Raw genomic sequence first — 15870 nt, forward strand, 5'->3', positions numbered from 1 at the left:
AAGCCTGATACAGCAACCTATTCACACCATGGAAGAGATCCATCCCAAAAGTCTAGAGGTGTCAGAGCACGATCAGGGGAGCAAAGGAAGGAAACCTTTTTAGCACCCAAAACTGGGTGGAAAATGGAAGCCTACATCAAGAAGTGTTAACCCTGAGATGGCAGTAGAGGTCCATATAGCAATCCAGTACCCATGTAAGATTTACTAAGACATGTCTTATTTCTTGCAATCAGTTTCTTGACATAAATATAAACTCAGTAAGTCTCAGCAGCTTGTCATTCCTAATTTGCAAGGCTAATAATAACAAGGGGATTTTTAGTGAAGCATGAATTTTGTGAGCTCTCTAGTCTCAGCACATCTGTCACTGCTCTCCTGCCAATCCAACCATCTTGGCAAAAGTAATAGAGCACTGTCAAGAAAAAGGAACAGAGGAGGAGCATATAAAGTTTCTCCACTTAGTTTCAGCAGCAGCAGGTTGAAGCAAAGACAAGCACAAATAGATGGGATGTTCAGACAACTATGGCCATGGCTCCTGTAGTAAGGAGCTTGCTCAGTCTCAGCACATCAGCACCTTGAGGCGAATGGTGCCTGGGGAATGCACTGAGTCCTCATTAAGCCACCAAAAACAGGCACAGAGTCACAGGGTCTCGTTCTTGCTTAGAATGTGATTTTATTGCCTCCTTCTGTCTGTCGCTCTAGGCAACTGCCTTCATCACCTGCTCGTAAAACTGGGCCAGCTTGCTAGGGAGCAGCAAAGTAATACTCAGCTGTGAGTTACTATTTCACCAGATGATGTAACTCTACACAGGAATCATTTAATTTCTACACGAAATATTAGATGCTGGTCAATTTGCAGATCCTCAAACCTTGATTTTTGACCTGATCTTAAAACTTTGCCTTCCTAGCTCCTGCAAATAGTTACTGGTTTGGAATGAAGACAATAACAAGGTGGCACATGCAGCCCATAGCAGAACCAAGCTTTAAATATCTGAGGAAAACTGATGGGTAGTTCAGGTATATACCACAGTGCCTGTATCTTAGTGCACAGTAAAACATTTTTCTTGAAAGATATAAATAAAACCCCTCAACTATTGTGACCCTCACATACTTGGTATAGGTTTTTCAAAAGTGCCAGCTACAGGTATGCCCCCAAACAGAAATACTGAGCCTGTCTCCACTGACAGCAGTGAGACTGAAATTGAACTACTACCAAGTGCTTTTGCATACCTCACAATATATATTGAAGTATTAGAACACATATGAGCAAGAACTTAAATTTAGCTTGCAGACAGAATAAGCATTTCTCATAGTTAAGTCTGCATTACAACACTACCTGTAGCATAGCATTCAGGTTACTTCCCAAGCTCTTCAGCATAGTAGAACTGATCTGAAATGGTCATTTTTAGACAACCTGACTCAGAAAGCTGGTTCTAATTTGCAAACCCTTATCATGCTGGGTTTAAGCCAAACTACTTGCATTTTTTACTGACCACGAGGGATGGGAATCAGAACTACTGAACTGCTCTTCCTACCTTCAATATCTTATCATTTCCTATGGGACTACTCAAGAAATAAAGCACTACTCTATTTGAGTTACAGCAGGATCAGACTATCAGGAATAACTAGACTTTACTCACATGTTTTACCAAGGAATTAATTCTGTAGCTCCACTTCAATGTAACTCAACTTGGAGCAAATAAGCACAGAAGGATAACCAAGAAATTTTATGTTGAAAGGGGGAAAAAACATATACCAAGTGCATATGTACAAAGATTCCCTGCTACTATGCAGATTTATTGTTTTTCAGGATCAAGACATATTTATATGAAGTGATTGCAGAATTACAGATATGGTTTTACTCCTGGAGACTTCCTGCACTAACTTCAATGACAGACACTGTAGATCTGCTGCAAGTACAATAAAGTCAGGGTGAAAGTTTGGGGATCATGCCTTCAGGCAGTGCTCTACCATCTTCCACAGGACAAGAACCTCTGCCCAGGCAGCTTCCACCTAACTATTGTGGGGACTCAAATACAGACACTGATTTTAACATATCATTTCTAAATGAACAATTTTATAAATATGTTATTCAATATGAAAGAGGGGCATTTTGATGTATGCTTATAACAAACACAGAAGAACCCTAGACATTATTTTTATTTTGGTTTACATAATGTTTTCTACTAACTAATCTTCTTAGTTCACCCAGAGTGCTTTCATACTGATAAAGTCTCAGGTAAAGCAATAAATTAGTTTATCTGTAGTAATTTCTTTATCCTCTCCCTTTCAGCCTCACTGTACTTCATTTCCAGCATTTTATATTCACAGGTGCTAAAGCTTAGGACATTGAGCCCCAAACACAAACAGATTGAAGCCGGGCAGCAAAAGAGATTACCACTCTGAGGCATCTGTCCATTTCAGCTCACACAGAGGTGGCAGCAACCGTGACAGGAAGCTGAGTCATGCATAAAGGCAATCCAGCGTACAGATGAAAATAGTAATATAGATCAGCACAGGTTCTGAGCTGCACAGTGGCAGCCTGCAAGCTGCACGGACTACCTGCTTCATATGCAACACAGCTATGCCTGCCACCAGCTAGGCAACAAACAGACAGGGTGAACAGCTGGAAGTGATACGCCTGGTCCCTTTTCATTCGGCCTGGGCTCACGAAACAACATACTCCGTTAAAAGCTGATATTCTTGTCAATGCTGTCAAAGACAAATTATGCAAACTCAAGTTTTCAACTTAGTAAAGATGACAGCCAAAAAGAACCTTAAAACACACTGCACTGTGGCTGGCATGGTAAGAGGGTAGATCAATGAGCCTCATCCTCCAAAGAAGCTGTCTGAGAAAATAATGATAACACTAAGGCAGCAGCCATATGAAGTGATAGTCTCTGCATCCTTACCGGGAGCTGCTTCCACAAGCAAATTCTTACCTAAGAACTGCCTAGTAGTTTATGCAGGAGAAGCAAAGGAGATGGCCCAGCTGAGAGTTAAGTCTCAGCAAAGTATGTAAGATGTAACTCAGCCCACACCATAAATCATTTCCTTAGTGCACACATTAACTGTCTGCAGCCTCAAGGAACTGCTTTTCATCTCAGTATTAGAGAAATTACCTGTTCATGACACCAGCCAGAAAAAGGCACGCCTAAGCCTATTGGCTACACAAAGGCTAAGGGAAGTGCAGATAAGAACAGAAGCCTCATTTCCTAGGGAATTGCATCTCACGACTGTCAGATTTTTAAACCGAATTATACCAAAGCTTCAGGCTTGTCTTAAACAGAGCATCAGAGAATCCAGAGAGAAGATAAATATGCATGTCTACCGTGACAGGCTTCAAGTGATATTAGCTCCTTATTGGACACTGCTAACTCCTACAGGAATACATTTGGATTAAAAGTGGAATTTTTCCAACTCCTGGACATTCAGTTCCCAACAGTCCCACAACCCTTCTGCCCAATGCTGACATCTCAATATTAATGGTTGAAATATACGCTGCATATTTTTCCTTTTTGCACATAAGCACATTCTCTCCTGCCCAGCTACGTTCACAGAATTTAGAGGAATCTGAAAATATACACATCTCTGTTTCGTTTGCACTCAGCCCAAAATTTATGGGGTGCAGAACTAACAAAGCAAAAGCAAGTAAACAACACCAAATTTACTCCCTTATACTCACATGGAAATACATGCGGGATGCAATTCTACATAAGCCATATTTCTTTAAGAAATCGGGAATTTTTTTTTTTAACAAATCTGCTCATCAGTACTTAAGGAACCCATCTGGCTGTCACTTTCGTTTCTGAAACAGAGCTGAGTAGTTTGCTTCACCTACTTTAGCATTGCCTCCGCGAAAGCCAGCTCAGGCTCCCCTACTGCTGCCACAGCGGGCAACTCGTCCGGCTGGGACCACGGCATCGCAGGGGGTAAAGCAACCGAGTACAGGTCTTAAATACTGCGTTTAAAAACACAGTAAGACTGTTTCGTGTACATTGTACATACTGTATTATATATCAGGAAATAGACAAAATCGGCTTTGTATCAGTTACAGCACATAAAATGTATAAATACCACCCGCGTTAAAGACTTTTGTCTCCAGCCTTTCAAACACGGACAAACACCTGCAGAGTGTTTGACAAATCCTCCCCCCTAGAAGGGATTCCCACGGCCCACAGACCCATCGGGCTGTCCGCAGCCCCGTGCCCACCCCTCCTTGGCCCCCCAGCCCCTCCTCTCCGCCGTGCTGCCATGTCCCTGCCTGCCCGCCCCTCCCAGGGAGGTTTCTAAACTCCGCGGCTCGCCCAGAGCCCGCCGGGGCTGGGGCCGCCGCTCCGCTCCGCGCCGCCCCGCGCCGCCGCCCTCCAGCGGGGACCGGCCCGCCGCCCCCGCCCGCCCCCGCGCTCGGCGGAGCCGCGGCCCGACCCCGCCGCCCTCCTGAATATTTCATCGGCGCTGCCCAACGGGATGCCCCGCCACTGACTGCTGCAAAGGGACCGCATCCCGCCGGCGGCGCGTCTCGTTGCTTCCTGTCTCTTTCATTCTTCAAACCGCAGCTTTTCATTTATTCCGATAAATAAATAACTGATTAAAAACAAAGGAAAGAAAAAAGCAGCAAGAGCATCTCTCTTTTGTATCTGAGCAGGCAGGACTCCTGTGCAGATTACGGAACACAACACAAGAAGGGCTCTGAACTCTTCCGAGTCCAAAGGATGAGCCGGCAGCAGTTTTCCTATAAAAATCCGATCCCGGGGCTGTGACACACTCGGAGGAGCGAAGGCGCCGTCAGCCTCACCGGAGGCGTCTCCGCTTTGGAAACCACAAACCCTCGCTGGCGGAGGGGGAAGCAGAGCGACTCGCCGGCCAGACCGCGCTCCCGGCGCGCAGCCTCCCGCCGCTCTCCGGCCGGCCGGGCGGCGCTGGGGGCCCGGCTGCCGCCGTCGCGCCGCAGCCCCCGCCGCGCCCGGCACCGCTCCGCCGCAAACTTTTCTGCCCGCGCCCTCCTCGCCGCCGGCCGCCGCAAGGGAGCGGCGGGGGCGGTCGGCGCATCGTCTCCTCGCTCCCCTCGCGCTCCGGCGCCGGCCGCAGCCCCAGCCGCACCGCCGCCGCGGAGGCAGGCGGCGGCCCCGGGCAGCCCGAGCGTCCGTATGGCCGCTGCCCTTCAGCCGGCGAGAGCTGCCGGCGCCGCCGCGGCGCTCCGGGGGCTGCTCTGAGCCGGCGGCTCGCCCTGCGGGATGTGGCCGGCCGGGGCGGGCGGCAGGGTGCCCTGCCCGCGGGATGCGGCGCTGCGGCGGGCGGCGTTCTCCGGCAACCTCTCTGCGCTGCCGTCCCACCTGGTGCCGAGCGGCAGGAGCGTCCGCGTCTTCATCAGCGCCAACCCCGAAGGTAACCGCGGCCGCCGCGCCCGCCCCGCAGCTCCCCCTGCCGCCCGCAGCGCCCGCGCCGCGCCCCGGCCCCGCTCCGCCGCTCCCGGGCAGCCCCGCTCCAGCGGCCGGACCGGCGCCTGCCCCTCTCCGCCGCGGACGCCGTGGGGCGCGGGGCGAGGCGGCAGCGGGGCTGTGGGGCGGGCTTTTGCCGGGTGTGGGTGTACGAGCTCGGAGGCACCGGGGTATGTCTCTCCTTAAGTTTAATGTTTGTAAATGACACCCCTGGAAGGCACCGGGGCGCGGGGTATCCTCCCCTTTTTGCGCTGTCGGAGCTGCAGGGCACACGGGGATCTGGAGACGCGGAATCGGGCTGCGGGCTGCCTTCTCGCGAAGGGCAGGCTTTTCAGGGGGGTGTTTTGAAGAGCTCTCCTTGGGGGACCGGTTAATAAGAGTTTCCGGTAGATTCATAGCACAATGAAAGCAGGTCTTAGCCGGCTGAGGCTACAGATAAGGTGATCCTTTGATCCCGGCTGTACGCTGCTTCCAAGGAAGCATGCCTTGAAACCTGCAGTTTTAGCTTAATAAAGTCGGGGTCGTATACCCGGTATCTGAATTAATTAGGCATCCTGCTGTTTAAAACCTATTTTTAAAATTATCCTTTGATTCCAGGAATTTGCATACATTCAGGAGGTGTCATTCCCACTTGTAAGATAGGAGTTGCTGAAGCATATTCCCACTTGAAGCACAGAAATAATAAATTAAGTGTTCACACTTATGATGTTACTTGTCTGTAAAAAAATGAGCCCACTGTATTCACAATTCTTTCACACCACCACCCACCACCTTCCCCCCAACACTTCTAATTCAACAATACTGTCACCTTTTATGCAAACATCAGAGATCTGAAAATCATGCCTGAAACAACAAAATAGTTAGAACTTTTAAGTGAAAATTATCTTGGCACAAATACTTACAGGAGTGTGAGAAACAGTGCTCACAAGCAAAAAAATATGGAAGTAGTGCTTGCTGCTTTGAAGAACTCCCACACCTCTAGCACTTCTTACTTGCTTTAAACACAAAGCAACTCTCTGGTCTCATATTCAACATCCCTGTTTGTTTAAAAAGATGACCTTCTTTAAGGAGGGCATGAAAATGTTTGCAGTTTTTTGCTGCAATCCAAGCAATGAGATATAAAAATAGTGATAATTTACAAAAAAAAAAAAAAATCTATTTGGCTCTGAAAGAAAATTACTGAGGATTTTTAGAAAAACTGAAACTCTGAAAGAAAATTACTGTGAACAATTAGAAATGGATTTCTGCCGGCATTGCCTTAACTGGGAAGCTGCTGATGCCACTGCATTTGATGTGAATGACATTTAGGGTAGCTTGGTATGTTAGCTAGTTATTTGCTAAAATAGAAAACCCACTAAACGCATTCTGAAAGTTGAGATTTAAAGCCATATATAACCATTTCCAGGATTTTATCCTGGAATTGCAATTTGAAAATACCAGCTTTAAAAAATCCCAACACTGAATGAAAACAATTCAAACATTTTAGGATTGTTTACATTATCTTTCTTGTAGTCTCACATGGTCACAATGATTAACACTCCTCATGTCAAGTATTTTATCTGTGACATTGCTCCTGCTTTTAAAATAAAATTTAAATATTTCAGGGTGGCTACAGGTTTTGTTTATGAACATTTAAGGACTCTCAAAGACAGAAACAACCATTACTATTTATTGGTGGTAGCACTGTTGTCGATGTATGACTTTTGAAAAAGGAAACATAGATAAACAAGAAATTAGCCTATAATGGGGTTTAGACATCATCTAGTAAACTACTTTGAAATAGAACTGTTGTTGGTAAAACATTTGAAAAAGTTCACTGTGCAAAAATTCTAGATGAAAAGGTTGAAGTATTCCTACTCGGTAAACCTTTTAACACATTCAACTACAATTTATATTTGCAAGACTAAGGACTCCCTTGTTAATTTTCAGCATATCACTACAGTTTATACTCATTCTTCTTGATGCAGAGCATTCCTGAAAAGGGCAGTGAGCCCCCAGACTCACAGAGGTAGACTTGAACTGTGGTGTCAGAGAAGCATATGAATTACTCCTGCTAGCAGTCACAAGAAATACCTAAAAGAAGTTTTCTTGAATTACATTTAGTAAGTGTGTAGGGGAGAACTCTGGTAATCAGTGTTTGGTCTGTTCTTTATAAACATACTTTTGTATGATTGAAATGAATTATGTTTTTATTATGCAAGTAGGAAAGTGGTTATTTGAAAAATTTCTTAACTAGAAGTCCCTAAAAAGAACAACTGGAGACAGTGAGCATGGGTAGTAGGAGTAAGATTGCTTCATTTTGCAGCTTTGTTTTCTAGAGGAAATCTTGTAGATAAATAAAACTGTATTCTCCCTAGTAGTTAGCAGCATTGTCTTGCTCAAGTTGTTGATATCAATTAATTCATCTTCATATCACTGAAAATGACCAGATCTTCAGAAACTAACATTGTTCTATTATTTGAATACAAATAAATCTGTTTTCACATTTCAGTAGATATAAGCAATCAGCAATATTTTGAGTATGCATTTAAATAGGCATTTTGGCTAAGAGAGTTTGAAGATCTTTATTGGTTTTGGTTTTATCAAGATATGTTCATTACTTCAAAGAGAATAAGAAAAGTAAGTCATTTCAGCCTGATTGTAATGAGTGCTTTTCTGTTCCATTTAGCAATCTGTGCACTGTTAACAGCAAGTCAGTTAATGACGATTTCTCTGCCATTCAGTAGTGCTTGTGTAGGTGCCTGCCATTAACATACAGTTAATGTGAAAAACAACAGGTATAAACTCCCTTATCATGCCATTACATGAAACTGTGGTATCAGCCCTATATAGGTTCAGAACAGTCCAATGATTCTTGTCACTACTTCACACAGAAAATCATTTGTGTTGCAAAGTTGGCTGTTTCAAGAAGTTACATGGTGGTGTAAGCAAGTATTATGAGCTCTCATTGAAACTGGTTCCTAAAATGGAGTTAGGAAATCTTGAGAATGAAATCCAGTGAATTGAAACAAGCAGTCAAAACTCTGAACATTTTAAATCCTATTGGTTCTTCTGAAAGTGGAGAAATTCAGCCCTTTGCTAGTTTGACTTAAAGTCTTGTTATTTTTTCAATTAGTTAAGACATGGATAATTTTTTTACTCTGAGCTCTTGGAGTTTTAGTTGTGAAGATACCTTAGTAATCAGTAGAAACAAATGAATGCACTGACAAAAGGATATGCATAAAGCCAAATCCTACACACAGGTGGTTCTACTGCAGACAGGATGATAATACCTTTATATAGAACCTGAGTGTGTCCTGGCACCGGTGGTGTTAGCCAGCCTGATCTCAAAGTGTAAATAGGTTTGCACCTAGCACTTCACATGGTAAGGATGATCCCTTTCCCAGCCACTCTTTCAGCTACATACTGCACTCTCCTTTGAGCAGAACCCTTGCATACTTCCTAAGTTCCAGCACTGGATTGCTGGACAGTTAATAGTTTTTTAGCCATTTTTAGCCTGTTAATATGTTCTGCTGAACAAACAGCTTTGATGAGATCATGAACATACTTTAACAGCCCTGTTTAATTCCTCATGATTTCTGTCTCCAGTACCCATTTTTTAAAACTATTAAACCAACTACTAGTTTTGACATGATTAACAATCTTAAGTATGAAGTCCTATGCATACATGTAGAAATATAAAATTAAGTTCTTCTTCTATTAGAAGAAACCACTGATATTACCACCACTTGAATGATTCCATGTAGAAGCACAGTATAAAACCAACCTGTACAGCTGAAACTTCACCAGCTTCCCCATGAATTGCCAGAGTGAGTTTTCGTTATCTTATGCTATTGAATGACTTTGAGTTTTCTTGATTTACTATTCAGTTTTTCATCTTAGTTCATGTCCATTGACATGCATCATCCAGAACATTATATTAATTTGAAAAACACTCAGTTGTAGTGAAGTATAAGTGTTCAATGCCAAATTTACTTATAGTCTCATGACATGTAAAGCAAAATTGCCACCAGCAGTTAGTCTTGTTAACTAGAGAAGAATTAAATAATGGCTGTAGAAACAGGTCTTACCAGTGTTTTCATTTGGACCTGTTGTTGTAGGCTACTTTGCAGGAATTACATGTGGTTTTATCTATGTTTATGTACATGTGAAAGAAAAAAAGTCATGTGAAGTTGTAGTTTAGAACATGAGGGTAGATAAAACAGATGAAGAATTATGTTTGCTTTATTTACAAAGTTATTACTATATGTGATAAGAGAAAAGCATAATTTGGCATTCTTAGCATGTTCAAGGCCTGTTATATTATTTTTACCGGAAATATTGTTTTCCTTAAGGAAAATCTAATTGAGGAAATGTTAAAGTGGAAAGATATTCAAAAGCCAGGATAATGCTTAGTTAATGATGGTCCGTTCTGACCGGTCCCAAAATAACATATGGTGTCCCTCCTTGGATATGTTACATGAAGATCTTTTTATAAAGACAATTTTATATAATCGGAGTGGAATTTATTCCTTAGCTAAAGAAAACCACAGATGTTCAAGTGTATGAAATTGCAAAGGAGGTGTTGCGGAGATGTGGAGACAAATAACTCCAGGACTTTTTTTGTGCTAAGTGCTAGTTCTGGTTACCTAATTTTATACCTATTTATGGTTTTGTGTGACGCACATCACTGTAGTGTTTAAGAGTCAAAAACCAAGCTACCACTTGAGCGGGGGGAAAAAAAGGTGATCAGTAGTTTTAAAGTATCTCAGAGTTTGGGGGAGAAAAATCATTAAAAGTACCCAGGTTTGGTGTAAATCTTGACTTGAAATATGTCTTATTTCAGGAGGTCCAGAGGTTAGAGATACCAGCAGTTTATTAAGTTGGAAAGCAACCTGAGATTTCCAGTACTTCTGCTCCTATAATTTTCTATTTTCTCTGTGCTGTGAAACAACTCTATTGTTGGGGTGGTTGAACAAAAAGCAAGATCTGACTTTCCCTGAGACTGTATCACCAAGTCTTATGTAGGCTTTAACTTTTTTTGCAAGGCAGAACCAGCCAGTACAGGATGTTTTTTTTTGCCAAGTAGATCCTCAAACCTTTGTTGCTGTTATTCTGTCACAGAGATAAAATTGAAAAACTGTAATAATTTGACAATCTGTATGAAAAGAACTGCTCTTCATGTCCTCCTGTTCTTTATGTGGGTTGTCTACTTATGTAGCCTGTGAATTTGGCTAAGAAATTCCTTTAAATGTACCAAATATGCAAATGGAAGCACTGAGAACTTTTGTTTAATTTTCCACAAAATTTTCATTCATGTGCCCAAGAGGTAGGATGTGCATTTGGCAACAATACTATAATCAAGAGGTGTTGAGTGGTGGTATTTTAGTAAAAGAGCAAGCTATATAATTTATTGGGTTTGTGGCTTCTTCTTGCTATTTAGAAATAAGCAAAATTACCTGAAACTCAGTCATCTTCCTGGTAGCAACACCTGGAGTTATCGGCTTCAAATGGATTAGGTATCTACACTATCTACTTAAAGTTTTTGACCATGTGTCCATTATTTTTAATATTAAAAATATTAAGATTGTAATTCTATGTATCTATAGTTGTCTGTGCACACATATACATAAATTATGTAAAATACTCTAAACTGCATAGGATGGTATAAATGGATGTGTGACACTCGAGTCACACTGTCATAGACTATATTCAAACTTGTTGGTAATGCTCAGTTCTCTTGTGAGAACTGAGTATGTTCAAAGGGTATTACTCAAGGTTGTATTTCTAGCAACACTGAAGAGTTGCCTAGATTCTGTTGAATGCTGTTGTAAAAGCGAAAGCTTTACATAGAAGTATCACTGCTTTTCATAGCGTTGAAGAAGTAATATTAAAACAAAGCAGAACCTACCTACAATTTCTTTTTTTTTCTTTCTAACTTGGCAAATATTACTTTATTTCTTCAGATGTATTTGCATGCTGAACTGTGCCTCGTTCTTAGGGACAGTGGCTTTCTTTCAGTGATGAAAGGGAGCTTCTGGACTCTTGACACAATTTCTAAGTACAGTGAGGGACAATGAAACAAGTGTGTAAATTTCATGTGATATTAATTTCTCAAATAATGTATTAGATGATGAACAGCAGTGGTGTTGAGTTGGGTCTTTGTTGTGAATTGCTCCCTCAGCAAGGTATGAGACCTTTAAATGAGAGACAGCACCAAGCAGGCAGTGTCCCAGAGCCTTCCCCAATCTAGAGGGGGAAGCTTCTTTTCTGCCTGCTGAAGGACAGTGGGATGACCTCTCAGCTGAGCAGCAGTCTGCTAGGCAGCAAGCTGGAGAGGATTTCCAGGGCTGTATTTCAAGGAGGCCACGTGTATTCTGTAGTGGGATTTGTGTAATCACATAAGAGCAGTGTATTACAAAAGGTACATAACTGCATAACTTGGCATCCTATCTCTAAGCTTATGCAGGAAAATAATTCCTCTTAAGAAACTTGCATACAATGTCTGTGTGGGCATGTGTCCACAGATTTGTGAACACGCAAGAGAAAATCCTACATTAGGCTTTAAGTTTTGTTAGGACAATTTTAAAACATATGTCACATAAAGAAAACTTCAAGGAGTTACTAAACTTCCAATTCAAGATATGGGACAGTGCCCAAGTGGTAATCTTTTCATCTAAAACAAATGAAATTTCTTTGAATTTAGTAGCTGAACAAGTATTTTGTGATGTGATGTGATATCATTTCAGGCTGCAGTAATACATTAGTAGTATCTACCTACATTAATTTAAGGTTTTAATATATTGAAGGTGGTAGATATAAATAGAATATCATAAATAGTCGTGTGCATGGATTACAAAGAAATCTGGCAGATTTTAATATAGGCAGCACTGTTCAAGAAAACTGCTTTAGCCCCTTCCTGGAATTTTAATTAAAGAAGGATAATAATAGAATTAGAGAATACAATTTAGTAATGATTGTGTCAGTGCACCTCTAAAATAAAGCCTAACACTACTCATTAATATAGGGCTTGTATCAGAGAGAAGGTTTTACTTACCAAATCTGTAGTCAAAAGGGGAGTAGGGCTAAATCAGAGGTAGCTGAAAACAAGCAGTGTAGCAGAGTAAATAGTAAGAAGACTCAAATCAGTGCAATGTGCCATGTGCATGGTGCTGTTCTGGGTAAGGAGAACATGTGCCAAATGCAACTTTAGTTAAGCCACCTCACCACCACCATAATTAAATGGCTCCATCTCTGACCTGGTTTTTAGCTCCCTCTGTCACCACCTGTTATTGCTCTGTGTTGGAGATGGGACACTGGGCTGGGCAGACCTCAGGCCTGTGCAGCTACAGCCATTCTTGTGCAGAATATGCATCTAGAGAAAAAAAGTCACCTTTAGAGACTAGATTTATCAGAGTGTTCAAAATACACTTCCTGCCAGAAACTGGAAAGACTAGAAAATGTACTTCCACACTGAACTTAATCCAGAGTCATGCTGTTGTATGTATCAACAATTGGGACTGATCACAAAGCTAAACAGGTCAGATTTCAAACTGTTAGAGCCTGTCAAACACTCTTGTTCAGCCTGCTCCTAGCATTTCCTGGGGTGGCAGAGCTGCAGTCTTCAGTATAGTAACACTCCTCTGTAGTATGATTAAACCCTTGAAAATATTTATTAATAGAGCCCATTTTACCCTACTAGCAATTGAATACCTTCACAGTCTCATCTAGGCTTTATGAATCTCCAAACTGAAATAGGTGTTGAGATAGATAGTTATTATAGTGTATGCCTGATACATAGCAATGTTATTTGTGAAATTCTTATTTAGTCTTTAACTAGTAATGTTTTACAAAACATTAAGATGAAAGGAGAATTGATGACTTAAAGAGCCTTATCTGGACAGCTTTAGTTTCAGAGTTTAAGTTAAGTTTAAAATATTAGATTAAGATTACTTTTAAATTATTGAGAACCAATGAGTAACCATGTAGGTTAAATACTTTTAGATGAGAGGTGTTATCCCTACTTGCAGAGTTAAGCGAATCAGCTGTTACATACAAGATAAACAAGAAACAAATGCAGTAAAATCAGGCTTAGTGAGTTAGACCAGAAGAACCCAATACTCCTCTCTGACCTCGGCAATTTCAGATGTATGATGAAAGAATAATTAATCACGACAGGGACAAAATTATGAAGGTGATTTCTTTGTGATTAATAACCTGTGAGACCCTTTGCTTCCATTAATTTGTCTAGTTGCTTTACTAATTAGTCAATAGTCTTAGTAGTTGTAACAACCTTTCCAAATCTTGAGATGGCATTTTACCCAGTAAAATGCCTAGTAAAATACCCAGTAAAATGCCTAGTTCTGCTAACTTTATTGGGAATTTTTTAATGAACAAGTTCGGATTCACCTAAAGAAGAGATCTCAAAAAACAAATGTGAGAGTATCTGTGGAGAAAGGGTACCTAGAAGCAGATCTCCCTAAGAGAGTAACTTTATCCAAAATCATCAATGCAATGATCCATTTTTTTACATAGAAAGAGAGGTTAGCTGTGAAGACTTAGATATCCAAATGTCCTTATTTGGATAAGAGTTATTAAAATGGAGCCAAAACAAGAAATAAATAAGGAAATGACAGCATTCAACAATCTAAGGAGCATAAGGTATGAAGTCTGATCCAAAGGAGTGTTATGTAGAACTCTAATGTAAGGGTTACTATCAAGAATTTTCCACACATAACTATGCCAACATGACACATCTAGAGGATCTTGCTCATGATTAAACATAAATCTTGTATGGCCACTTTATAAGTGGGTTTTTTAATTCAGGAGTTAATATTTTTATTTTTCTATATCTAGTGCTGTGTAATAACTTCCTCAAATTCTATAAGAGGAGATCAAAATAAAAATATTTTCTTCCTTGATAGTTCTCCTGGTGGCTAGATTCACAGCCTGTACTGTTCTGGCAAGACAAAGTAGTAAGTTCTGAAGAAAATTTATATTTTTCACTCTATAATATTTCTGATAGCTCATATATCAGTGAGCAGTAGGACTGTTTGCTAGAAAATACTTGGAAAATTATAGAATCACATTACTATTTGATGCTGGTCTTGTTTTATGTACATATGTATTGTTTTACACTTAAAAGTGATGAAGAATTATTAAGTTATTTAAGCATTTCTGTGTGATCCCTAATTTGGTCCATTAAAACACTAGCAAAATTTGGATCATGATTTACTTTGAAATGCAAGTCATTCCTGACAAGGGATTATAAAGAAGTAAGCCATCTATGGTGAGCAAAGCTAGTGTCACTAGGTTGGATGACATGCCACCTAAAGCAGGTGTGTGGCTGTAACAGGGGTCCAAGGGACCTGAGACAGCTATTTCCTTAGTCATTTTTTGTTGTGCAAATCACTGACTACAGGGGCTGCAAGGGACCTCTTGAGGCTTTCAGATCTGTCCTCCTGTCTGAAGCAGGAGCAAACATACCTGTGCCATTCCTGGCAGATTACCTCACTCTTCATGAGCTGTCTCCAAACCAGTTAAGAAAATACACAGGAAAGCAAACTTTACAGCATGCTGCAGTGGTACGTCTCCAATAGCACTGCGATCAGGTTTACAAGTAACATACAAACACAAATAAGCTCATTAGTCAATAAAATTACCAAAAGTTTAAAAATTATTGAAAACTTCCCTGTTTAGCATGAGTTTCAGTAACTGGTGTATGTAATTATTCACAAATTTCTCAGAATTTCTTCCTCCTCATCCTTTTACCATGCCGGGAACTCAATCCGGGCATCTGTACAAAAGATAGATAATATCAATCAATAAACTCCTGTAAGGATAACTCTATCATGGATGTATGTCCTGCAGTGGTCTGCTTGTTTCAGGTAAAGCTTTTTTGGAAATGAGGCATTTATGAAGTGTCTATAATGCTATGGCTCATGTTACAGCTTTTGCTTTGGTGGTTTATTTTTGAATGGGAGACTCATATGCAGGATTTCTGTTGTTTACATGGTAATTTGTTGGTCTGATTTGTTTAATGTTAGTTAATGTGTTAAGAATACTTCTCAAAAGAGAACAGAAGACATGTAGAAAACACAGTTCATCATTTATTCCTCCCTTTTTTAGGAAAACGGAGATTAAAATGCAAATAATCTCTTTACACTCTACCTGTTTTAATTAAAAATGTTCTATTTTACACTTTCTATTATCAGCCATGTATAATATTATATAATACTATTAAGCAATTCCACTGCTGGTATATTGTTCCAATGTTAATGCCACAGTCAGCTCCTCACAGTCATTATGTAAATTCAAAATAGTTTCAAACAAAATCTCCAGTTATAGATTCAGTTGCCTTTAACTGTGTGTAGGTGTGGCAGATAAAAGATTAATTTGTCTCTATTTGGTGGCCAAGGTAAAAATACCTTTGCAGGCACTGAGAAAGACTGAT

The 15870-nt window shown here is 40.9% G+C and overlaps 1 protein-coding gene and 1 long non-coding RNA gene across 2 annotated transcripts in view; one reads left to right on the forward strand and one right to left on the reverse strand.

Annotated features, from left to right (window-relative positions):
* The first annotated feature begins 5196 nt into the window (after positions 1–5196).
* The window catches only part of NWD2 (NACHT and WD repeat domain containing 2), a 51087-nt gene continuing 40413 nt past the window's right edge, over positions 5197–15870 (forward strand). Inside the window, exon 1 of the mRNA XM_021533148.2 lies at positions 5197–5385. Coding sequence (XP_021388823.1) covers positions 5235–5385 — 151 coding nt within the window. The 5' untranslated portion in view covers positions 5197–5234. The remainder of the gene's footprint in view (positions 5386–15870) is intronic.
* LOC144246216 (uncharacterized) overlaps positions 12675–15870 on the reverse strand; it is a 46877-nt gene continuing 43681 nt past the window's right edge. Inside the window, exon 2 of the long non-coding RNA XR_013339880.1 lies at positions 12675–12810. This is a non-coding gene — a long non-coding RNA (uncharacterized LOC144246216). The remainder of the gene's footprint in view (positions 12811–15870) is intronic.

This window comes from Lonchura striata, chromosome 4 (assembly GCF_046129695.1).
Source record: "Lonchura striata isolate bLonStr1 chromosome 4, bLonStr1.mat, whole genome shotgun sequence".
Classification (NCBI taxonomy): Eukaryota; Metazoa; Chordata; class Aves; order Passeriformes; family Estrildidae; genus Lonchura; species Lonchura striata.